This window comes from Lepidothrix coronata, unplaced genomic scaffold (genome assembly GCF_001604755.1).
Source record: "Lepidothrix coronata isolate B3197 unplaced genomic scaffold, Lepidothrix_coronata-1.0 Scaffold149, whole genome shotgun sequence".
Classification (NCBI taxonomy): domain Eukaryota; kingdom Metazoa; phylum Chordata; class Aves; order Passeriformes; family Pipridae; genus Lepidothrix; species Lepidothrix coronata.
The window spans coordinates 1,195,504-1,221,596 of record NW_016690329.1 but is presented as its reverse complement, the minus strand read 5'-3'; the positions used below and the strand labels follow the sequence as shown (position 1 = coordinate 1,221,596).

The window sequence follows — 26,093 nt, the reverse complement described above, 5'->3', positions numbered from 1 at the left end:
AAGGCTTTGTAAGACAAGCCATCAAGAAAATTTCCTCTGCTGTTGATGCCAATCTGAGAAAAAAATTTCTGCATTTTTTAAGAAACATACCATAAGAAAAAACACTTAACTCACCTAGGATAACCAATCCCATTGAAACAGCAATTTTAGGCTTCCCATGTTTATATGAATTTTTATTTCTGATTTTTTTTTTCCCAAGGTCTAGTTCCCTTTATGCAAAGGATAATCCATGATTCATGCATAGAAAATCATCTAATTGATGCAAGAAATACTTTGAACAAGATCACAGGAATGGCAACACCAGAACAGATTATTGGTCTGTTATGTCAGGCATTTGCTTCTGGGATGGCCTATATACTTGGGGGGAAAAAAATCCCAAACCAAAACAAGACCGAAAAAACAACCCAAAACAAAAGCAGTTTTACACATATAGGAGGCAACTTTGCAGTATTACACAATGAAAAAAATCATCTGGCAGCCAAGAGCAATCATTATCTTTTCAACTGCACAAGGACAGATACTTCTTAAATATTTTTGTATATCCTGGGGAAAAAAAAAAAAAAGAAAGAAAAAAATAGCTTATTGTACACTTTGACTGGTTTTTAAGTTCTATAAAAATGCAGTTTGTGGTGGTGGTCAGTACCAAAAGTAGGTCACATAGTGCGCAAAAAAAAGTATTTATGGTGGGCCGTAAATATGCCTGAGCCAGCACTGAAGGAGTGAATTCTGCACCATCTTCATTAGAACAGAGTGTTATTTCAGTTAAACAGCTTACATTTTGGTACTTTGCTTAGTTGTTTTTTTTTTTTTTATTGAAAGCTCTGAATTGGGAGCAAGCACTGTCATTCGCAGGTGTTTCAAGGGCTGGCTTGTGACACTTGGCGCTTCCCTTACAACCCCGGCTTCTTGGCGTAACTGCCCATTCGCCAATGTCACGTTTTCTGAATCGCTGTAACCACCACGGCAACAGCAGAGAGCCCAGCCAGGGGCAGGGCTCAGGGGCCCGGCACACAGCGAAAATCACCTCGGCGTTGTGCCGCTTTCTGATCGGCCCTGGTGGCCGCCGGGTCCCACGGCCGTGGCCGAGGCCGCGAACACGATCCCAGCCCGGCGGTGCCCGCGAGGCGCCGCTCCCGCTCCCCGGGCACGGCGGCGGGGCCGGGGCCGCCCCCGGGAGGGGCCGGGCGGGGGCGGTGCCGCCGCCGCCGATACAAAGGGCGGTGCGCGGCCAGAGCCGAACCCGCAGCCTCGGAGCCTCCGGCCCCTCAGAGCTCCGAGCCGGGCGTCGAGCGGCGCTCGGCCCCTCCGCGGCGGAGCGTCCCCGCCGCCCGCGCCGCATAAGGCCAAGGCTTTCCGACTTCAGCTACAGTGCTGGCTAAGTCGGGGAAGGCAACACGGAGAGAGCCGCGCGTCCCCCCCTCCTGTCGGCAGCGGGCAGCGGCGGATCGGGCCGGCATGGCGCGGGCAGCGGAGCCGCAGGGCCGGCGGCGCGGCGGTCAGTGCGGTCCCTCGGGTCCCGGGCGCGGGGGGGGCTCCGGACCGCGCCGTGTGTCCGGGGCGGCTCCGCTCCGAGCACCGTGTCGGGTCCCCCTCACCGCAGCGAAGTGCACCCGGTGCGGGCCGAAGTGCGGTGGATGTGCCCGCATCTCCTTTAGCATCTGTTTCTTGTTTCTCGTTTAGGATCTGTGGTTGCCTATTTTACGTCTGCAAAGTTTCTTCTTTATCTTGGGCATGCACTGTCCACTTGGGTAAGTAAAATACCGGCCTGGTAGAAGTAGGATTTTTTTAATTTGTCCGTGACTTACCTGAGTTTTACTGGTAGTTTCCAAAAAATCTTCACACACATCACACAAAGACAGAGGTCTGATTACAACACCTCGCTGTTAAGTCTTCGTAATCTTTATGTGATACATTGCAGTAGGTTCAGGTGTAGTGCAGAGTAGTGCAGTACTCGCTTTCTGGAGGGCCTGGCTCTGTACCTTTTTGTACTTTTTAAATAACTACAGAACCAGTGAGGCTCCTTAAAGAGGAGCAGAGAGAGAGACAGTCCATTACAGTCCGTGTATCTGAAGGACTTGTATATTAACTAATGGGAAATACTCAATGTTTGCAATGGTCCCATTGCTTCTTAGCAAACCTGATGACACTGTCGGGAGATGTCTCTTTTTCTGTAAAAACGTTTGCCTTCTGAAATGCTTTCCTTCTGTACTAAAGTAACTCATTGCACCAGCTTTTACTCAGTTGAGGGATACTACAAAAACCCAAACACCACCTTAAAATATGTACTAAAAAATAGACAGTCTGGTTCTATTCTATATAATAAAATTAAGAATATTAAGTCCCCATATAATGGCTTGATTAAAAAAAGAAGTGAAAATTTCTCCCCTAATATTCCTTGTTTTGCCTTTTAGTCCTGCATTTGGGTTCTTTTGATGTGTGCATTGAGCAAGTGGCTGATCTACAGTTACAACACTGCCTGCCTGATTCTGGCAGCTTCTTGCTTTCACTAACCTAAAGGGTCATATTGACGTTTCTGTTGGTGGAAGAAGACTTTGAGTGGTATCAAACATGTGTTTAAACAAGTGCAGTATTTTGGCAGTTGTTAATATTACTGAAGGAGCTGAGTGGTGATGTTTCTGTTTGGTTTGCTGCTTTTTAGAGGTCAGGGTTGTTACCTGCAACAGTTTTTGTCAGTCATGCCCACGAACCCTGCTTGCTGCTCTCTGACGAGTGCTTCGAAGCTTGGCGGTAGGGTTGCTCTCGGAGTACATGAGTAAAGGTGACAAAGCAGAGTTTGAGAATAGTTTTGCACACCATAACAAACATTGGACTGCAAAATATCTATTCAGCTGTTTAGCAATATTAGTAATGTACTCCTGGTAATGTTCTGGTAGGTTTTGTGCTGAAAATCTTGATTCAAAAACCCCTGACCAAGCCTGCTGAAACAACCGGCTGAAATAACAGAAATACATCTCATTTTATATCTCCTAAACTTTGCATTTTATATCTCCTAAACTTTGCTATTCCTGTACTCTGGAGGTTTTTGGTAATAGGAAAAATAAACAAATACCCAAATCTTTAGAACTCCAAGTAATAGGTCATCTCTGTTCTAGAATGGCCCTGCCCACAATACAAAACCTGATAGAAATGGAGTTTTACTGTAACTGAGGGAGCTAATTAGGTTTCTGTGTTACTATGCCATTCCTAAATAAAAAGAAAAACCTGTAAATGATTAAACATGTCACAGCTCAACAAATGTTGAGACTTGAACAAAGTCTAGACTCTGTCAGGCTCTGGCTGAGTAAAGCATTTGAACTGTGCTTGGCCTCAGGGATGTGTTCTGCTGAGCTGGAGTCTCAGACCTTATTGTATTTAATCCATGGCTGTCAATCCCTCAGCAGTAAAGAGGGAACAGGATGGAACTGGGTTTACCTTGTTGCTGCCAGGCCTAATGCTTCCCAGAAGGTCAGTTGGTTGCAATTTCTCAGCCTTATCTGTACCCCTCAGACATCAGGAGGCCTGTCAGTAGGTAGTAGCCTGGCTCCTGCTTAACTTGTTGGCTTCAGTTCTGAGGTGGGATTGGAAACGTTCCGTTTGAGATGATTATAAGGATAATTATAAATAAAGAAGAGGAAGAGCTGTCTTTAAAAGGATGGTGAGGCTAAACATCTGTAGCCATTTAGAAGTTTTGAAATACCCACACTTTGAAGTGGGATTAAGTATATATAATCAAGGATTTGCCTGATTCTGAGGACAATGTTTGCTGTTTAAGTTTCAACAGAGCCTAGTTTTGTACCTGCTTCAAGCCTCTGTAATTCACTAATATTGTTCTTTTATGACACTCATTGATCTTTGCTTGCTCTTTGTGGCTTTTAATTCCTGAAAGAAACTCATGCTTCCAGGCTGGAACAGCTTTGGTTACCCCAAGAATTGTCTCTGTGGATTGGCCTGATCAAAATACTCTGAGTAAATTAATTGGATAAGGTTGAGCAATGTTTAAATGAACTGTATAGAAAAATCCTGGTTTCACTGGGGTCAAGGGAACCTTCCCATGGATTTCAAGTGAGATTCAGTTTTTAAATCTGACAGGAGTGTCTGGCACTGACTTTCTCATGCTTAGTTTTTTTTTTTTAAATGCCTTTTTCATCTTTTCAGAATTAGGCAGCTGAAACATCTCTACATAAAGAAAAAACCCAAACTTCTGTTGTGAAATGTTCTTGTGAAAGCACATTTTTGGCTCACTTTTCTAGCTTAATAAACAGTTATACAGGCTGATCAAAACTTAGTTCATCCACCTGCATGTATTTTAAGTGAAATACTTTAAAGTACCACCTCAGATTATATTAAGTGAATGACTGACTTGGGAAATCATATCCCTGTGGATTTATTGCTGGGATATTTTCTATATATTTCTACTAACTAACCATGGAATATAAGTGGAATATATTTACAGATGACTTTAGGTGTATTGGTTTATTATATGTGTGAGGGGACATAAAAGATAATTATGCTTGTAGTAGGATTTTTCATTGGATTTAGTTAAAAAACATAATATCCAGAGTTTTTCTTTGAATAGATGAAATTTCTATTTCCACATGATTGGAGTTTAATTTTTTTCTGCCTATGGTTAGGGAAAAAAATATGAAGGTTTACACATTACAGTGTTTACAGAAACCTCCTTCAGGGAGCTTGAATAACATTAAAAGGCAAATGCTTTTTGTGTCTGTACTATATTGAAGACTTTAATCAAAGTGCAGTTATTTTGACTCTCTAAATAGCGTGCTTTTTATGTATGTCTTGGTTGCTGTGGTACGTGGTAAGTTAGATTTGGCAGGCTTTGCTTTTTAAAAGTACTTGTATTTTTACACCTCCCCCAGCCCTTAAGAATATTTGAGGTCCTTAGAAATTTGTACTATTTGCTGTATCACCTAGCAATTGTTTATTTAAGATAAGGCAGCAGAAGAAAACAGTTTTGTGTTTGGTTTGTAAAAGGCTAATGTTAAGGGGACCCTTGTTAAACAACCTGTGTGCCTTAGAATAGTATGAATGATTTCTATTCATCTGCTCTGTTACTAATTACATAAAGCATTTTCTGTTGTTCATTTCTTGCAATATAATAAAGTGAGATATGACTCCCATCATGTGACAGCAGAAAAACCCCATGTATTCATTAGCAAACCTGAAAATGTTTTGAATAGTATGGAAATTACTTCACTTGCACATGTTTAGCAATTTGGGGCTCCCTTTTTGTACCTGTAGCAAGTGGTATCAGAATGTGAAAATGTATTCTAAGCACTAGGTTAAACTAGCAATAAGTTAAATAGGCTGAACTAGCAATGAGTTTACAATAGATTAAATGAGCTCTAATATTCTACCTCTGAGTAATATGCCAATGCTTAACACGAAAATAGCTGAAGTCCATTGACTTAGGAAACTGTAGTTAACATTTCTCCATGTCTTTCCTAAATTGTATGACTTGCTTTCACTCGACTCACTCTCGTGTTTTAAAGCAGCACTTAAGCTTTGATCGTCTAAGAGCAAACTGTTGTCTCAAAGTTATTTAAATAGTGTCAATAACCAGTAAATCTGTTGTTAATATTTGATCTGTGCTGGGGAATTTATGTAAGCTTTTTGAGGCTTGTTGGATGTGGCTGATAATAGACTTGGTCCTGTAATACTATAATAGAAAATACCTGGGATTTTTGGATGTGGTGTTACAAGCTGTAATGATTCACTTGATTAGGACAGCTGATCTTAGTGATAATGGGACAAAATCAATGGTGACAGGGTACAGTAATAAAAAAAACCCAAAACAAAACCAACCACCCCCACTCCACCCTTGCATGCGTAACAACCCTTTATTTTCGTACAGATTCTTTGTCAGGGCGTTAGTAAACCAGTGAACCTGTGTGCTTGCAGAGTGCCAACAGTAATGCTGCATGTGTGTGTTCTCTGTTACTCTCGCAGGGAGATCGTATGTGGCATTTTGCTGTGTCCGTATTCCTGGTGGAACTTTATGGGAACAGCTTACTCCTGACTGCCGTCTATGGACTGGTTGTGGCGGGATCTGTTCTTCTCCTGGGGGCCCTTATTGGAGACTGGGTGGACAAGAACTCCAGGCTCAAAGGTTAGATGTCTAGAGCAGGTTATTTGCTTAAGGATGGATCAAATTAATGTTAAAGCTGATAGAGTTAATTCCTCGAGTCACATACGAGAATGGGGCTTGCTAATTTCTTTACAAGAAGGGCGGAGTGGAGTTTGAGTGGTGATGGTTACACAAAGATACTGTCTAAGATAGGAGGAAAACAGTTTTAAGTGGTGATTATGTGTTACTCAGGCTAAGCCTGGAAATGCAGAAGGTAAAAGCCCCCAACTTTTACAGACCAGGCTCTTTACAGTCTAACACTAACATACACTTGCATTATTTGTTGTCTTCTGTCAGGATACAAACATCTTTCACTTCAGTGTAAACACACACTGCATTTGCATAATACGTATTTTAAAAATGTATGCTCTAGCCTGTTGTATAAAGAAAATGGCGTCAAGTTCTTCATATGAGTTTTTTACTTTCCAAAAGTTTACAAAATAGCATCCCATCCATCCATGGTAGGCTGAAGATAAGTTTTAGATGTTTGAGCTAGGCTTTTACTACTGGAAAGATAGTATCAGCATTTAAACAGAGACTTTGATTGCGAAAAGACCTGCTTGAACTGTGAATCAAGAGCTACAAAGTTACATTAGACATTAATTTCTTTCTCTAAGACAATGGAAGATTAAAATGGAATATGAAGTAGACTTTTGCTGCTTATATTTTGTGAAGACTAGGAAAATAAAATTATTTAAGGAAACTGTGCATGTTCCTTAATTATGTCCTCCCTAAGGTTATAGTTAGCTCATTCTTATTTCATAACTGTTGTTCTCTGTTTTGATTTAAAACAGTGGCCCAGACATCCTTGATTGTACAGAATGCATCTGTCATCCTGTGTGGTATTATCCTGATGATTATCTTCTTGTTTAAGACACAACTCTTGACATTATACCATGGATGGCTTCTTGTGAGTGCTTGAACTTGTTAATAAGAAATTATTTTACAAAGAACTTTGGGGAGCATGGGAGATGGATGAATTTTTATTTTTTTTCCTCTAGTCTGTTTAGACATTTCTGGGAGCTAAAACTGGCAAATGAAACTGAGCTTGTTGGGTAAACAGACATGATTGTTTTCTGCCAGGAATTGTAAAGTAGAGTTGATCTTGTTTTGTGTGAATAATAATGCCAAAACGTGTGAATTCAAATGTAAAATCCTTTTCTGCTTGTGTGGGAGGTGGAGATTTTTCTTCATCAATTTTCTCATGTTGTAACTCTTTCCCCCCCTCTCCAGACGGTGTGCTATATCCTGGTTATCACAATAGCAAATATTGCCAATTTGGCCAGCACTGCCACAGCAATCACAATTCAGAGGGACTGGATTGTTGTGGTTGCAGGGGAAGACAGAAGCAAACTGGCAGGTGAAATATGTTGCCTTTTTAATACTTTACATGTCTTACTTTCCAAGCTTGGGTTTTGTTTTTTTTTTTTCTAGACTGGAGTTTTGCAGATATTAGTGCATCTTTGAGTTCCAGATATTATGATAAAACATCAAGTCAAGGGGCAGCCTTTATTTTGCTCTTCCTTGCTCTGACTGAGATCAGAAATTACTGTTGTGATTACAATTCACTTAGGCATCCCTGAACTTGTTTTGTCCTCTTTTTAGACCTGCTGCAGATCTGTCAGGAAAACTAGTCTTGCTGAACAAGCCAAGTGTTGCAATACTTTATTTTTAGGTCCCTGGAATGAAACAGAAAACTCTTGCATAACTGGGCTCCTCTCATAGGGATCCAGGAGGTACATAAGAATGAAGTCCAGAACAGTTAAGTAGGGGGATCAGGATACTGCCAGTAGGTAACACTGCATGCAGACACACCAGAAATCTTGTATTTCTCTAGAATTAGATGTCTAACTCAGAGCTGTGAACACCTTTCTTCAGTTGTCAAAGGAAAGTAGAGCTTCCAATTCCATCTGATACTTTTAATCTTTGACCACAGACTTAATCATCTTTTTTTGCCTAGAAAATATTTTTCCTTCCCCCCACCCTTTCTTGCGTAGTAGCACTGGTACTATTAGAAGAGAGAACGAGTCCTCATTCAAATTCTACTGCAGCTTGGTAGTCATGACACTACTTGGATGTTGGAGTTTGGGAACCTGCCCAAGGATGCATTGAACCTGACTCTCCTTTGCTGGGGGTACTCTTGGCCCCAAGGCAAATCACACCAAGGGGTGTATGACGGATTTTGGGCTCTGCTGCTCCTCTGACTGTAACAGACAGGGAAGCAGCACTTTCACAGTGAATTTGATCAGATTATATGGGCTCTGAATTAACCCCATAAAGGGACTTAAGCCTTCTCAGATAGAGGAACTGATACTGGACTGCAAACACAGAACAGTGCAGCTTAACATTACCAAGACATTTATAGCTTACTAGCTCTGCAACTAAAGTTAGTCTGACACAGTTGAAATACCTCCAGTCCTAGAAAGCATTTCAGCTTCTGGATTCTGATTTTGTGTGAAGCTGCTAAATTGCCCATAAAGTTCAGAGTCCTTTTAGGGATTTGAATCCTGTATTCCAGATTTTTACTTGATATTTACCTTCAGTGAAGGAATATTACTTACCCATCTTATCCAGGAAAGGGTAATTCTTAGATGCATTGGAAGTGCCATACTTTAATTTTTCAGTATACAAATTTTCCCCTGTAGTCTTTTATTCTGACCTTGCTGTCCCTTTCTAGGTCATGTCTCTTGTAGAGCAGCAGTACAGGTGAACTTTCTTCATGCATGTGAATCACAGGTAGAAAAATAGCAGCTGTCTGTAAGAGTCTTAGTTTTAATAGTTCTCATTAACCTTTCTTCCTGTGTCAGATCTTACTCAGCAAATCATCTCCCCAGTGCCTGTCCTGCATACCACAGCTGAGATAAGGCACAGACCACACCTGCAGAGAACTGCCTGGGAGGCAGTCCTGCCTCTTCACTGCTTCATGGTCTTGGGCACAATTGTATGACCCCATATATTTTGTACTGAAAAAGCAGGCAAGAGGTTACTCTAAATTCTCATTCAAAAACAGCCACTGAATTAAGTACCTTAGTTCAACAGATTTATCTAAAAGATCCCTTCCAGGCTGAATAGGGTTGTTTTGCGTTTAATCGTGATTTAACTTGGAGATTTGAAGTTCCCTAACTTAAAATAATGAAGTGCCAGCATTGACTTTGTGGCAAATACTGTTGTCCATGTCTACTCTGCTACCTTTCCTCAAAGAGGAGCCTAAGTTATGCAAGTCAGTGATAAAAAATTCCCTTGGCTTCCCCTTCTTCATTGTCATTAATTAGTTTTCCTATTGACTCTTACTTTGTACCTTTCCTGAGTGGAAATATTAGCCTTCCTCAAATACTCAAAAAACCAAAGCTCAGTTCTTGGAGTTTCTAAAACAAAGTATTATGCAAACATCTAACTTAATTATTTGACTGAGAGTTACCTAGATTAACACTGAATTGACTTAGAATTCTAAATAGAATAACATAAATGTTTCTGTGAATGGCGAGGAATAATTCTCTATAGGTTCAGTAAAGCAGCTTCACACTGATGTACAGTTTCACTTGTCCTTCAAAAGCTCTAATTTCATAGTAGAACTCTAAAATGGGCTTGAGATGTACTTCTAAGCAACCTGAAGCCCTGATATGTGAAACCCTTGAGTGTCAAGCAACCTGTAGGAGTGGAACAATGGCACTACTAATTGGGAACTCAGTGGAGCCAGGAGGGTTTAATGACACTGAAGTGGCTAAGATTGAGGAGAGTGAGACATCCCCTCCCAGCAAATGGAAGATGCATTTGTTCTAAGCATGGACTGCTTGTTTTGACTGTTAACATCAAAGTGTGGAACAGAAAGGAGTGAGGACTTTGCTCAGTAAGATCTGAGAATGCCTACAACTGCCATCAACCAGTGTGACTCAACAAGGAAAGGTAAAGCCATTTCAAAGGTCTGCTGCTATCGTGGTGGTGCTGTTGTCACCAGTTGTTAGCAGTAAGTGAGGGAGACTAAGAAATATGTATTGCAGTATTGGGAGATAGTTTCAGCGACTACTATCTTTACAGGAAAGAATTCCACCTAATGAGATTGCTGGAATTGTGCATGCTAGGTTTGAGTGTTACAGAGAGAGACTTAGGAGTCCACAAGATCATTGTCATGATATGTAAAGGTGGTCTCAGGACCAGCAGTTTTACCTGCAGAATTACACTTTCAGTGTAAACCCAGCATGCTTAACCTAGAAGACCTCATGCAGGCAAAACTGGCAGGAGTAGGGATTTGGCTTAGAAACACCTTGGTTGATGGCAGTAAACTTAAACACTTGAACACTCTGAAGGTGCCTCTGGTTTCTCCCGTTGGAACCACTTACAGTCAGAGCAAGACTACTTAGCTGGATGTTTGTGCGTGTGTAATCCACTCTTGTGTTAGTGAATGTTTAACTGTAAGTGTTCCACAGTTAATTTATGTCATCATAATTTCTGACAGATATGAATGCCACAATAAGAAGAATTGATCAGTTGACCAACATCTTGGCCCCAATGGCTGTTGGTCAGATAATGACGTTTGGCTCCCCGATGATTGGCTGTGGATTCATTTCTGGCTGGAACCTGATGTCGATGTGTGTGGAATATCTGCTGCTCTGGAAGGTTTATCAGAAAACCCCTACTCTGGCTCTCAAATCTGCCAAAGTTGAAGAATCAGAACTGAAACAGCTGAATGTAACAAAAGGTACTGAAAACACAGAAGTAACTGTTCAAATTTACAGTATATTAATTGTATCAGTCAAATGAAGTGTTGACTTCTCTACAGACACTGTTTTGAGGCTATATAGCTTTCTACTCAGAGCTTGGAGGTTTCAGTTTTTGGACATAAATACCAGAGACTCTAATCTAAGTAACAATACTTAGTGCAGCTGTTGGAGGAATTCCATAAAATACAGCCAAAGAATGATCTCTCTCCTCTTATTTAACCCTTTAGAGTAGGTCTGCCCTCTAACTTAGGGCTGATTGTAAGGAATGCTCCTATTCATCTGTACCATAGCTAATAATCTGGACAAAGCCCTTGGTTCTGTAGTTTCTAAGGGAAAAACAGCCTCTGTAAGACTATTTCTTGCTAACTCATTTCTACTTATACATAGTACTAACGTGCTTTCAGGAGGTTGTAGAATAGGTGGTCTAGCCTGGCAGGCTTGAATGCTATGCTGCATGAAATGGTGGAGGAATAAAAAAAATCTACTTTGACCTTCAATTTTGCTTTCTTGGCCAAGCAGAACTAATGAGGCTTACAGTGTAGATGGCTATGACTATGGCTATTCCTATAAGCAGCCTTAAAATTGGTATTAACATTACTTCAGGTAGACTGAATATCAGAAATAAAAATCATTTCAGAAGCATGAATTATTTCTATGAGTTATTTGAAGTGTTAGGTACTGGAATACCAAACATAAGTGTTTTCTCATTTTTAAGGTAGCAGTATGTGAATGCTACTGAAAGCTCATCTCATGGGCTCCAAAAACCAATAGGTTGCAATTTTTGGTTTTTTTTAAGAAATATGAAGAATTCCTGCTTTTTGTTTAAATGCTAGCTAGCAATTTTTGCTCAATATAAGGTGAGATAGGAAGCTGCTATTAAAAGTACTGAAGAGACATATCTTGCCAGCCATCAGATCCATTGTGTTAATGGCTGGTCTAGTAAGCTCTTGGACTGGGCTGATGGCAGTCCAGGGTAGGGGAACAAAATAGAGTGTAGAAGGCTCCATGGCTTTGGAACTGGCTCTTAATGACTTCTGAAAAATGAAGCATTTAGCAAATGTCAATATGTAGGAAACACCTCTTAATCTTTGCTATTGCAGTATCTGATTTTAGCAGGAGACTTGTATTTTTAAAAATTTCAAGAACACTTCATTTCTCACTATATGTGGAGTTAGTTTTAAGCTTAACAGTGTAAAAACACTTTGCAGGCATCCAGACACTTGTAGAGTTTCTATCCATATTACTAAATGTAAATACTGCTATGGGGTTTTTGGATTTTTTTTTTTTGTGCCTTTTTCCTATATTACAGTGAAAATAAAACTGTAGAAAAGCCTGGTTTGAAGGGTTTTTTTAAGTCAAGCTTTGAAAACTTTCTCCTCTGGATAGGCTTCAGCCTTAGTTCTTCTACCATGACATGATATATTGACAGGTGTTTAAGTATTCCCTTCTTTCTGCAATTAGTGTATTTAAGCATACAAAGCTATGTTAAAATGTCAACTAACATTAGCATTTGTTAAACAAATAATTTCTTTATGAAAATGGAGCATTCAGTCGCAAGTCTAGAAGCAGGCAGTGCTTTCTTCTATCACAGTTCAATGAAATAAGCAGGAGTTTGAATCGATAGGGATAAATTTTACTTGATCTTGCCCTACAGGTGGGATTTTTAGGACACTTTTTAAATTATTTAGGTAATTAAGAGAGAGCTTGGTCGTGGTGTTTAACTGATGCACTTCTGCAGAAGTGAACTTGCTGTCTGTCGGTTTACACTGTGCACTTTCCAGGCAGGAGTGTATCTGACAGCTGCCTTTCTGTTCACAGAGAGTGACATGAAACCTGCTGAAGGAGTGCAGTTAATTGTTGAGAAAGATGTAACTGGCTTTGAGCCCCAACAGGAGAAGGAAGTCGGCTGCGCTGCCCGCATTGCTGAACCCTTCATAACGTTCCGCGATGGATGGGTCGCGTACTACAACCAGCCGGTGTTTCTTGCAGGCATGGGTCTTGCATTTCTGTACATGACTGTTCTGGGCTTTGATTGTATCACTACAGGCTATGCATACACTCAGGGTCTGAGTGGCTCCGTGCTAAGCCTCCTCATGGGTGCCTCGGCAGTCACTGGAATCATGGGAACAGTAGCTTTCACTTGGCTTCGTCGCAAGTGTGGCCTCATCCGCACAGGCCTCATCTCTGGAGTTGCTCAGTTTGCTTGTCTGATCTTATGTGTCGTCTCTGTATTTATGCCTGGAAGTCCTATGGATTTGACTGTTTCCCCATTTGCTGACATCAGTGCCAGGCTATTTGAAAATGAGCCATTACCTACTATAGCATCTCCAGAACCTGAAATGATTTTGGCAACTGGAATGCCCAACTTGTTAAACGGGTCTACTACTCCTGCTAACAGCGACCCAGAGATGAGTCCTGAGCCCGTGCCTTTGATCTCTGTCAGTCTCCTGTTTGCAGGAGTCATTGCTGCTAGAGTTGGTGAGTATTACGTCTCTATTAAAATTTTGTTTATTAACTGCTTTGCATTTTAAAGATTGCAGTGCCTGTCAACTAAATACAAATTTTAATTTAGAATTTAGGCTATAGTTGAAGTGTTATATCACATTTCTAAGGCTAACTGATTATACTTCACATAAAAATGATCACCGGGGCAAGGAATGAAGTACTAATTTCTTGTACATTGTATGTCACTAATGGGAAAAAGTTACCACATTTGGAGATGAATGTAACTGGTTTTTTGGAATGCTCATCTCAATGGTATTCTATCACAACCAAATGAAACTGTTACTAGGAAACAGAACTAAACACATCTGCTGTCAAAACCTTCAAACTCTGCAGTTTACTGAATTAATCAATTTACTAAATTGTCTAATCTTGGAGTTTAGAATAGAAACTTGACTCAGACAGCTTAATTTTTTGAGGAATTGCTGGTTAGCATAGTATTAGTAATTGTCAACAGCAGAAGCAGTCAAATGCATGAATGCAATGAACAGTAACTGTCATTTGTAGAATCTTTGTACTTAATTTCTGCAGGTTTTGCTGAATTGAGGAGGAATAAAATACTTGATTCACATGTCTTAGGTTTGTTTGCAAGATAAACTTTTAAAGCTGAATCATTAATGGACCAAAACAGTATGGAAGTTAGTGTCAACTGAGACCATTTTAAATTATGTATTCTGCATAGTTTAAACATGTTTAATTCTTTTGCAGACATCTTTTGCAAAACTCAGTGGTTGTAGCTAGCATGAATACACAGTAAATAGCTGTAAACCAGCTATTTAAACAAGGAAAAGGTGAGCGAAACATTAACTTCATAGACATGTTGAAGGAAGAGATGACAGGCAAGTTAATGTGTCAAGCTGTATGTATTATTTCAGGAAATATTAGTAAAAGGAAAGTAAATTGCTCTTGACTGTGAGTGTGAAATCAATTCTAGTCATACAAGAGAATATCTTATCCTGTGCATTTTTGGCAGAAATTAGTGTTTGGAAGGAGGAATTGTATTGTGCCAGTGATGAAAGCTTACCATGAGAATCCCAGTTGCATGGATAACTCTTCTTGGTTTTTTTTTCCTCTCCATAGGCCTTTGGTCCTTCGATTTGACTGTCACACAGTTACTCCAGGAAAATGTGGTAGAATCTGAAAGAGGCATCATAAATGGTGTCCAAAACTCCATGAATTATCTTCTTGATTTGCTGCACTTCATCATGGTCATCTTGGCCCCAAACCCTGAAGCTTTTGGCTTATTGGTGCTTATTTCTGTGTCTTTTGTTGCAATGGGCCACATAATGTACTTCAGATTTGCCCAAAAAACCTTGGGAAAACAACTGTTTGTTTGTCGCACTCCTGATCCCAAAACAGCCCCTGACAGTTCACCACCTGGTAATACATCTACTGTCTGAAAGGATCCACTTCACTTACTAACTTTGCTGCACAAATATCATGGTTAAGCATGTATGCTCCCTTTTTATGACCCTGTCTGAGGTGTTTCTCTAGAGTTGAATGCATAACTTAGCTGTCTGGGGAAGCTGTCCCAAGAGAGAAAATTCGTATTACAGCGACTCTGTGAAAAGGCTTCACTTTTGGCAGAGGACAGCCCAGTTGGATCTTGACAGCTGTTGTATCAAAGGATCCCCAGCAGTCATATGTCTAGTGTTTGATCTCCAAAATAATGTTGAAGTTGTGTTGCTGACCCCCACAGTGAAACTGTTCAGTGGTTATAACTACTCAGTTCGCTCATAAATTCTGAACAGTTCTTGTGTTCTCTGAGTAAAATGAAGGGTTTTTTCAGTTGCTTTATAATAACTCGTTATACAGTATTTGGGGGGTTTTTTGGAGTTTTTCTCCAATATTCCCATACCATGAACGGTTCTGCTCCCCTACCTTCTTTAAATTGGTATAAAGGTCCTTTATAAATGTTGGACTTTGATGGTCCTTGTGGGTCCCTTCCAATTCAGAATATTCTGTGATCTTTTGTAGATTCCTGAAGTGGACTCTTAAGTTTTTGATCTTTTCCCAAAACCATTGTAGTATTTTATCTGTTTTGGTTTAACTTTATGGAAACACCTTTGCAGGCTTTTTTGCATGTTTCCTTACAAATTAGACAAGTGTTAGGTACAAGATATTGTATTACACTTTTGTTGCACTTCATAGAGTGAAACAGCCTCATTTAGCAGAAGCTATTGATGTAACATTACAGAGCATGGCTTTTTAATTGCAAATTGCAGGTTTGCTCAGGCTTGTAGCCGAAAGTGCTAAGGTCAGGAGTACTGGTACAGAAAGATAAGTTCTAGTGCTAACTTAGTTTTTTGCCTTAGAGTACAAGCAGCTTTAATAAATTTTCCAATATATCAGGCTTTAATAGAGTTTCTGAAAACAATTGTATTTGAAAATACTTAATATTTCAGGCAAAAGAAGGTGGATTACTTGCATTTATGTAATGTGTATATGAGTTTTGGCTTTGTTCTAAAATATCGCTAAACCAATGAGATGGTGGACTGTGTGACCCTCTAAAGCTGACACATCCCTCTGTTCAAAAAGTTCTTGCATTTTTGCTTTTGTTTCTTTCCCCTGCATGTGTGCTAACACAGTATTTCCATAGCCATTAGCCCTATGTGCACTCTTGTGGAAGCTGTGCACTTTGCTTTCTCAGTAGAGTTGAACCAGGTGGTGTTTTGAGTTTTCCTATGGCATGGCAGTCTGACTTCTAAACTTCAATATTGGTAAAATGTTTGTTTGCAAAATAAGTAGGATGCAAAAAAATGTCAGCAACTTGTGAAAAGTATCCTCTAACTTTTAAGGTTGTTTTTTTTTTTTTTACTTTAGGTACTGTCCTTCACAGTCATATGTGTTGCCAGACTTCAACCCTGGAATGTGTGTGAACTCCATTGAAATTAAAGGCGTTACACCAGGGCTGAATCTGGGCCATTCATCACAATTTTTTTTAACAATTACATTCTCTATCAAACTAAATAGAATGTAAAGAACCTCTAGTGGTCTTTGTCTCAGATACAATGTTTTGTAAGGGGAGTGAAAGTGAATTTATGGGAATCCAGTGTACAACCAATGGACTCGTAGCCCACATTTTTCAATACCTGGATGTAACAATTTTCTCTAGTGGACCAAAACCAATAATTACTCTATGTTGCTGAAAGTTTCTCAGGGATGTTTTCACTAGGTTTGTAAGTGTTTATACTTTGACCAAGCATTGGCAGTTTTTTTTTTTTTGATATAATGAAGTAAAATGTGTAATTTAGAGTAGGTTTAAAATTTGTGACTCAAGCCTGAGTGTAACTTAAGGAAAAGGGAATTTTGCCATCAGGAGAATTTGTCAGAAGACAAAACAAGCTTATCTAGATTTGTAGAACAAATATACCCAAAGGATAGCCTACATGGTATAAGTACACTAGTAAATAAAACATCTTTGTTGTGCCAAATATGTTTTCTCATGTGTATCTAGTTTAAATTGGGACCAGATTTTAATATTGCTAAATATAAATCAAAGCAGTCCAGATGTCAGCGAATGCCTCTATACTGCACTTTGAACATCTGAATGCCACTGTGTATAACTGGACTCCCTGACCACCAGGGAAACAAAGCTGAAAATGCAGCCTTTCCTGGACTGTCTGCAGCCCACAGAACCCAGCGTGCCTAAAACTTAATGCCATAGCACTAAGCATCAAACATCCCAGAGAGGATGTATTCCTGAAGTTTAGAGAGCTCCAAAAGCATAACAAAGAAAGCTGGGAGGATGTAATGTACCTGCCTGTTCCCAAAATGTTTTAGTGTTTGGGTTTGTTTTTTTTTTTCCAAGGGCGATTTAGGTGTACTTGAATTGAGTAGCAATTTGTTTCATAAATAGTTCCACTAGAGAGTGCAGTCAGGATCTCGAGCCAAAAACATAATATTAAGAGAGGAGTGGACCTTTGTATTTTGTGCATTTGTTAGGATTCATATATGCAGATCACAGCTGGAAGGCAAGACAATCCTACAGTAAAAAAGTGGATGCTAGCTTTAAGAGGAATAAGGAGGTCTACATTAGAAATCTGGTATGTATTGGTCTGAGTTGGATGTCAAAAAATGTTTGCTGCTTGAGCACAGCCCATTTGTGTGCGAGTCTAAGATGTACACAGACACCTGTACTTGTTAGTGCTTTGGAGCAATGTGGAGCCTGAAGTCTTACTTAGCAGGACTTTCATAAAGTAAGCATTTTTGGCCTTGTATTTATTTATTTTTTTAAAAAATGTGTCCAAATTGGATGAAAACTGCCCTTAAAAATGTTCGCACTAGAAATTAATCCTACCAGAATATTTTATTATACAACCTTATGCTGGACATAGTATTGATTTATGTATTGTTAAAGCTAATGAATAAATTTGCATAAAACCTTATTTGTCCTGTATCATTTAGTTTGGGGGATGCTGGTGTGCTCCATTTAGCATCGGTCCTGTGGATGAAGGTTTTCAGTACCATGGGATGGAACAGCCATGAAGTACAAACAAAAAGCACTGAGGAAGCAGCAAATGTCAAGTGTAGTCAAAACCTTTCAATGGCCCTATAACTCTTCAGTGCATTGCTTTTTTTTTTTATCACAGTGGTAATGTAAGGCACAATGTTTTAAGATGAAGTTGTGGTATTGAAACTGCGACCCAGGTCCTGCATTGGTCATAGAGCAGTTTTGTGTCTTGGCCTGCACAGCAACAGAAAGCAAATGATTTTACCTTCCCACTCATCTTTTTCCCATACTGAATTTGAGGTAATGGCCTTCTGTAGCAGCAACCTGTAGGAGAGAGAACCCTAGGCATAGGAGTGCTCACAGATAAATGTAATACTTTTAACACTCAAAATTAAATACAGGACTGCTTCTGGTTATGAGTAGTTAGGGTATGTTTGCATGATGAATTGATCTTTAGAAGGATACTGTGTTAATTCACTAGGATTTCTTGGAACTGATTCATCCTTGAACTAGAGGTTTGCCTAAAAAAACACCTTTATGATTTGTCCCTGGTTGTGTTACTACCTTGTTATTTTTCTGTGGGAATTAGAGTTAGTAGTAGTAATTGTTTGTTCCCATGAGGAAGTTAGAATGTGGTGAGTTAAAACTACAGGCTTCATTGCATGTATCAGACTTGTGGCATTAGGGTAAGTGATGTTTCTCTAAGAGTTACCCTAAATGTCAGTGTGAAAGATTAGCAAGTTTCATTTTTAGCAGTGTTTGCCCCCATCACTGCCACTTACAAACTAAGACAAGCGTTAGAATATTGACTTGGAAATATGGTTACACGTATCCACTTCTGTAGGTACAAAAGTACAAAGAAAAAGAACTGTGACTACTGTGAAATATGCTAAGTGGATAAACCCCACTTTTTTAACCCTTCACAATTTACCCTTTGGTGGTTTCACTGTTTTCCTTCTCTCAGTTCACATTTTGGAAAGTTCAGAGATTTTTAAGCCCCTGTGGAATTCGGTGGCTCAGCAGCCAAAGGTAGAATGATTGGAGGTATCTACCACTGTTTGCTTGTTGCACTGCTTTGCTTTTGCTTTATCAGCCCTACCTGTGGAAGGCAAGGTATTTTGTTATTTTGTGCTTGAGTATTTAATTGATTTTTGTTTTCAAAAGCATTTTCATAAACTGAGCACTGGGGCTTGGAAGTTGAATCTTGTTAAAGGAAATCAGAAAGAGTGAACTCAGTCCCATCAATTTAAACTATTTTCTGTTTCTTTATCGAGAAAATAGTCACTTAGAAAAGGAGTAAGTAGGTTCATATCTAGTAGTTTTAAAATACTACAGTCACTGTTATATCTGCTTCTGTGCAGTATATGATGTGTATGTCCCAGGTCAACAAACATGAAGTGGTTTAGAGTAAAGACTTCCTGTTAGAGAAGAGAGAGCAACTTAATAGCTTTTCTAAATCTAGCACTGTGGAGGGGCTAATGCCTTTCCAACCGCCTCAAGACTGAGCTATTTTCAGGTTCTCCAGGAATATATTGTGCTGTACTCTGCATTCATGTCTTTCTCAAGTAGTTAGTACCAGAGAAGCTGGTAGTACTACAGTAACAGTCCTTTTTATCTTGCCCTCTGTACTCACACATTCTTTTTCCTGCTTGTGGGTGCTCTTAACTGCATGATGTAATAAGAATTATTTTATTCCTGGAATAAGACTATACCTTTAGCTTCTGCTTTAAAAAAGACACTATATTTTGCAACACTGAAGGGCAGAAAAAAACTGAACAAGGATGTTTGCTTAAAGGCTTGCAAAGAGCATGGACAAAGTGCACGCTGTTCAATAATGCTTTTTCAAATACTTCAGCTTGTCCTTGTATGGGTCAATATGTCTTTCTAGTTAAACTTTATTGTATTTGGTCTCAAGAGAAGCATGCAGCTATGTGCTTTCCACTCTTAGTCTTCATACAGAGTGATGGAGCAATCTGTTTTCACACGTGCATAGTTAAGAGTTCTTAATCTTTTGTAAATGCATGGGAAGTTACTTATGTTTAGAAAATCTGAGTCTCCTCCTTTGGCAGATAAGGGTAAGGGAATGTACAGTAGATGCTGCTATTAGAATTTCACTAGATACCTAAGCATAACACATTAGGATCAAAAAACCTACAAGAGCAAAATGTGTTAAAGCTGTAAGTTTGGCTCAGGAAACACCCCCACTTTGTGCATGATAAGCTGTTGTCTGCTTCAGTCAGGGGAGAGTCAATACACAGGAAATCTGCACCCCAGTGACCCCGTGCCAGAGGCTGAAAACAAGCTCCTCCTTGAGCAGCAGAACTAACGAAGTGCGGTGGTTTCTATCTACATGTCCTTGGTCTGTACACACCACCAGTTGCAATAACTGCAGCTCCCTCCCCATCTTGTGTAATCCTGCCTCTTCCAGGAGGTGGTCCTGCAGTGCTCCCCCCTCACCTGTTGTGTTAGCAGAGCAAAGTAGAGCACGTGCTCTGCCTGGTCCTCAGGGGCAACACGTGTGCTCAGGGACGGATGGGCCACCTGACAGGACAAACAGCACACGGGAGGTGTGCTCATGCCAAAGGCACTTACCTTGGGGAAGGAAAGCAGTTTCAGGCTTCTCCTTTACCCACTTGCTGAGGTCAAATTTCAGGACCTTTCTCTTCCATCATATTTTGATGGAATTAAGCAAGTGGTTCAAAAGCAGTTTGTCAGGAAGTGGTGGAGGTGACAGAGAACAGTGTTATTGTGTAAATCCTGTGTCCTTAGGAAAAAAAAAATGGTAAAAATGTGTCATGGCTGTAATGTGATGTGTAATATGGCTTTATGTCTCTTGCCAATGGCATCATAACTAACAGATAAAATGGTCCAGAAAAAAATAAGATGAAATCCAGTGCAGATAAGTGCAAAGCACTACATTTACGTACAGCCAACTGAATCCTCAAAGAGTGGGTCAGGAATGCTTATCCATTTTAGCAGAAAGTAATTGTGAGCATAAAGTACAACAAAAGTGAAATTTAGGTAACATAAATAAATGGGAACTGGTCTATACCATGTATTATTCATTAATTGAATAATACAGACTGCAGTTCTCTTTGGAATTGAAAAAAATTGAGTCCTGCATCCCATCTTTCCTTTGTATTTGTCTTGAATGGCAGTCCTAACTGGAGAGAAACCAGAACAGCACAACAGTTGTAATGAGAGCTCTAGGAAATACTGAATCGTGCTCTAGGGAACCCTGCTTGACCAGGGAAGTGGGAATAGATGACCTCCAGTGGTCCCTTCCAACCCCATTCTGTAATGCTGTGAAATGAGAAGAGTGAAAGGTTCTGGGTCATTTAGAGACAGAGCTGATATGCAATGATACCTGAGTATGTAAAAAGGGATGGGAATAATGTCTCATCTTGCCTGAGAAGACAAGCACCAGTGAAGTCAGATTACAGCATACTTGGAACTCTGCAAATTGTGGAGTTTCTAATCCTGAATTTTCAAGGGCTAATATAATTTTTTCCATTGCTGTTTTTCTCCAATTGCATGTAAGGTATTCCTGCAGTTCTTTCACGTCAGTATTTCCCCTAGAAACACTGCTGAGGGAGTGGAGGAGTTCACACTGACTTCAAACCAGCAAACTACCCCTTAGTTGCCCTCCTGAGATCTGTCCAACAGCTGGCTTGTCCATCAATAAATATACCTTTTCATTTAATGTCTTAATGTTTGATTTCAGTTTATAAGCAACCTCTGAATTTGCTATTAAAAGTGGTTCTGCAGGATTAGTAAAATGTTCAGGCATCTTTTATAAGAATTAAAGTACTCAAGAATTTTCTTGAGTACTGTCAAAACCTCACAATTACCACAGATTTCATAGAACACTGATACAGCAGATCTTCAAAGGGGCACTGCTGAAGGCGGAACTGAAACATGCTGTTGAAAGAACAAAATGGTTAGTGAGAGAATATTTATGCTTAAAAAATTCAAGTAAAGCAGCTTCAGCACCTTTTTATCTAAGGATTCTTTTTAGGTAGGACAATGAAAGTGAAGAAAACACATTACTCACCTTAACATTGTCAATACAGTTCAAACCATTTCAGATGTTTTATCTTGAACTAAAGGACTTGATGCCTCTCGATTATTGTTCGTGTAATTTCAGAGAGAATCTTCTTTAACTAAACGAGGTCTTCCGAATTATTTAATATGACAGGGAAATTTAGATTTTTCCTTCAACTGTCCAACAGTACAAATATTCCTGTTTTCATTAAGCAGAGTTGCCAAAAATGTTTTCCAAAATGTAATATTCCTGTGCAGAGCCTGCCTGCATTCTGTGTGTACATATGCTATCCAGTCTTCTTCTTTGAGCTCTTTTAGCTGTCAGTAGCCTGCTGATTGAAGTGAGAGCCCTAGATCTTAACTAGCAGAGTTTGGATAGAATATTTTCTGGGGCTGTTCCTAGAAAGGCATAATTTAGTTCTAAGACTGTTGAAAAAGTAAATGCAATGTCCAAATTCCTTTATTTCTGGGAGCTTCCTTGCCCTGGCTGACCACATCAGACCTGACAGGGAGTTACACAAATATGTGATCAGTCCAGCTGAGAAGGAGGGAGGAGGAGTTGCCCATGTTAGAAATATTTGTTCAGGTGCTACTGGAGTAAGGCCAGTCAAAGTTACCATTTACTGTATGAAGTGTGCTGCAGTCTATTTATTTTCTAAAGATAACCAAACAAGATAAAGAACCCATTCTTTGGCACAGTTTTGATTTCATTTGCTTGACTGCAATATACTATTCCCTGTCATCCTGTACTGACCTTGGCATTGTTCAGCCATGCCTGAAAGGAGCAAACTGTGACACAGCTGGGGGCCAAAGAAACACCAAACAGCCCATCCAAGCTGGGAGCTTCCTTGGGGGGTGTCTAAGCACAGGCACAGCTTTTTTGCAGAAACCCCCTGCAAGTTTCAGTAGCATAATCTCATGGTATCGATGGACTGAATGGATGGCATCAGGAACAAACTCTCCCTGCACACAGTGGGGCAATTGGAACACAAACAGTTTCTGGAGAGAAACACACCAAATACCACTGGAAGTGCTCTATGCCCGTGGAATGAATGTAAAAAAATTAAATGTTTCTCCTGGGAGAAAAATTTTGTACAAGAACACATCCTGAATGTCTTTTGAAAAGCTTTTTTTCCCCTTTGTACTATCAAGAAACTTTGTATGTGTCGGGAAGCCTTTATTTACTTATTTTTAAGACAGAATGTTTCTCTTATTATATGTCTTATTATAAAGCAACAGCCATTTTTGTCTTGCACACTTCAAGGACCTTTAGCTATACTTTTACTGCCTTTACTGTCCCAGAGTAGCCTTTCCAAGGATTTTCAGTTGTCAGAGAAGTAGACTCATGCTTTGGCTCTTTTGTTTTCATCTATCTTGCTTGGTCCAATTAGTTGCTAAAGCTGGCAGTTATCACAAGCCTCTGTGCAAAATCCACAGCAGCTACAAAATAACAAAATACATCTCATCACCTTTAATTCCTTCCCCTGAATCTGTGTCATTAGGCTCATCTTAGCCAAAAGAGGGAAAAGAAATTCTTCTCCCACTGTTTGTTTCCTCTATTTCTTTAATTTTGTATGACTGTGTGGACACAAGGAGGAACAGACCTTCTGAACAGAGGAATCAAACCTGAGGATCTCTAGTCTTTGGATTCAGAGCAAAAGCAGCTTGATTGGACAATAAGTGATTTATATTTTTTTCTTAAGACAAATGCTTAGGTATATCCTCCTATCCAGTTCTGCTTTGCTAAGATTAGATTTTCAGTAACAAAATTATAACTGGATTTATTTACTTAGGTTACCAGCATGGGTTACCAGTTCAAGTTTGGGGCTGTAGAGGTACATACGGTTTCATTTTATGTGCTTAGCTGTGATAAAAATCTACATGTTGTCTTATCTAAATGGAACAGAGCAAACAGAGGAGAACAAGGCTGGTAGATGGATGTTCAGAAAGCTGTAACTTCAGGCTGATTTCGTACATTTCCCATGCATCCCTTATTTGCTGAAGATAATTTTGTACACACTGACAAATTTGACAGCAGAAAAGAGGGATCAAGAGGGTACCCAGCTGGTGGCACTCAGCAGGGTCCTCAGTGGTTTTTGTGGACTATCCTTGTGGCCTAGTGCCCAACACGATGGTCAAGGCAACAGCAACTTTCAGTTTTGTAGTTCACTGAATGTGTGCAGCATTTCTTGGGATCATACTTAGGCATTACTTGAGGTCATTCTGTGCAGACCCCCATACACTATTAGAAATTCCAGGAACCTTCTCCTTTGGAGAGGACACTGAATTAACGAAGAAATATATTCAGAGAGTGACTTCTCTAGGACCATTTTGGTTTTCTAATTCTTTTCGTTAAAAGGCAGAGTCAGTAACAAAAAATTACAGTTCTAATCCTCCTTGTTAACACTTCTGAATGGGAGGATATCACTATTTTATCCTGCTTCTTGTTAGATACATTAAAACCAATTTAGTCATTACATATTGCTGCCTGTGAAGACTGTTACTGAGGAAGAGTTTAAGCAGTAAAATAGCAAGGAATATTTCACCTCAGTGGTATTGACTGCAATTCTTACAATGCATTTTTATTCAGCTAACTTTGCTTACATCTACAAATGACACTGTTACTAAAAAGGGAAAGGCCAGTTTCTCAAGACCAGCCTGAGGAAGTGATACATTAGATACATTAGATGTGCTTGAGGATGACTCAGCATTTCTGCTCTTACATCATGCTAAACAAATTATACCAGAAGTTTGGCTGTGATCACAAAAGAACAGGATGGAGAAAATAAACCACTTCTGGAGGCCTTAAGTACAAACACTGGTTGGAAGTGAAAAAGCCAGTTCTGACCTAGGTTTCACAGAGCAGAAAAGTAAGGCTGACAGCAAGAGAGGCAGTTTCTTAAGAGAGGCATGAGAGAAAGCAGTTTCTGTAAAGGAGTGTTTGTCTAGAGCTTGTTGAGGAGCATATTGGAGAGCTCAGACCAGGGTGATAAAGGTGTATCCAATGTCAAGGAATTGGGAAGTACAGCAGCCCACCAGGAGTGTGTGACACAGAACACACTGCAGAATAAGGATCATTGGTTTCATGGGATTACCTCTCTTCTACTCATTTAAGCCCCTGCACTCTTCAGGCCTTCAGTTTATTCCATGGACACTCCCATCTTTCTCTGGTCCCTTACTCTGAAGCATCGCTTGTCCCACTACAGTAAAATGCCTCTAGATCCTACTGCTGCCTCTGAAGTCACCCGGAGTGAGACAATTCTGTGCCATCCTGCTAATACTGACTGAAGGTTAATTACTGCAGGCTGTGTCTCAGGCTCTTTGTCTGCGGGGAACCATTTCTGGGTTCTGATCATCTCCACTGTTTGCTGTTGAAATCTAAAAAATTGGGATCATGATGCAAAACATATTTGTGGATTTCAGGGAAAAGAGCAGCCTATCAGGCAGAGAACAAGAGGCACATTAGAGCTGTGCGGAGGAGTTCACTGAATTACTCATGAACTCATGAGAAATGCATAGCACAAAGGTAACTGCTATTATCATCTGCCTAGGGTTCATTCTTTATAGCAGAAATATGTAGCACAAAGCACCTATAACCCCTATGCAGTGTGGATACAGCAACTTTGCTAAAGCAGCAAATTAACTCAGCATGTGTCCCCATGTGTCCAGCCTACCACAAGTTAAAGTTCTGTGAAGGATACTCTGGAAATACCACCCTCTGCTTTCTGAGTGAGCTGCCCTCCAGAGGGGTTGCAGAGCTGGGCTGCCCACGCTTCCTGCCTAGAGACTAGTTTGCTTTTCAAAGGTGGATTTTATTAAAAAAAAATAAAAATAAAAAATGACATAATGATATGTAAGTTACAGACAAAATGCAAAGACCTGCAACTTCAAGTGGCTGTGTCACCACAAACATTTTTCTCACCTCTTCTGTAGTACAGAATGTGTACTACATTCTGTAGTGTGAGAATGTTTCTTTATATGATACCCAAACTCAAGTAAAGGTTACAGAGCAGATGGTTAGCACTTTCTGTTCTTCTTAAAAACACCAATGTGTTTTAAATGGTCAGGTACTACATGGATGGCAGGCAGCCACTGTGGAGAAGTGAAGTCAGTCAGAGGGGTGGGAAGGAACAAACCCAAACTGAGCAGAGAAAATTGCAGTAATATTTCTTCCTTCTTAGGCTTCTCTCTGCAGTTTTGCATTGCCTGTCCCCTGGCACCCCTAGCAAGG

General features: G+C 39.9%; 1 protein-coding gene across 1 annotated transcript; it reads left to right on the top strand.

Moving 5' to 3' along the window:
* The first annotated feature begins 1,289 nt into the window (after positions 1-1,289).
* SLC40A1 (solute carrier family 40 member 1) lies at positions 1,290-17,753 on the top strand. The gene is made up of 8 exons (XM_017828542.1): positions 1,290-1,495; positions 1,681-1,748; positions 5,968-6,127; positions 6,940-7,055; positions 7,379-7,505; positions 10,599-10,841; positions 12,682-13,341; positions 14,446-17,753. Exons 1-8 carry the CDS (start codon positions 1,456-1,458, stop codon positions 14,763-14,765), a joined length of 1,734 nt encoding a protein of 577 aa, XP_017684031.1. The 5' UTR covers positions 1,290-1,455; the 3' UTR covers positions 14,766-17,753.
* Positions 17,754-26,093: the final 8,340 nt, after the last annotated feature.

Excerpts from the sequence above, each read along its gene's own strand:
- SLC40A1 (XM_017828542.1), top strand. The coding sequence starts at position 1,456 with ATGGCGCGGGCAGCGGAGCCGCAGGGCCGGCGGCGCGGCG. Across the intron at positions 1,496-1,680 it reads GCAGGGCCGGCGGCGCGGCG|GATCTGTGGTTGCCTATTTT; the intron begins GTCAGTGCGGTC and ends TTTCTCGTTTAG. Across the intron at positions 10,842-12,681 it reads ACAGCTGAATGTAACAAAAG|AGAGTGACATGAAACCTGCT; the intron begins GTACTGAAAACA and ends TTCTGTTCACAG.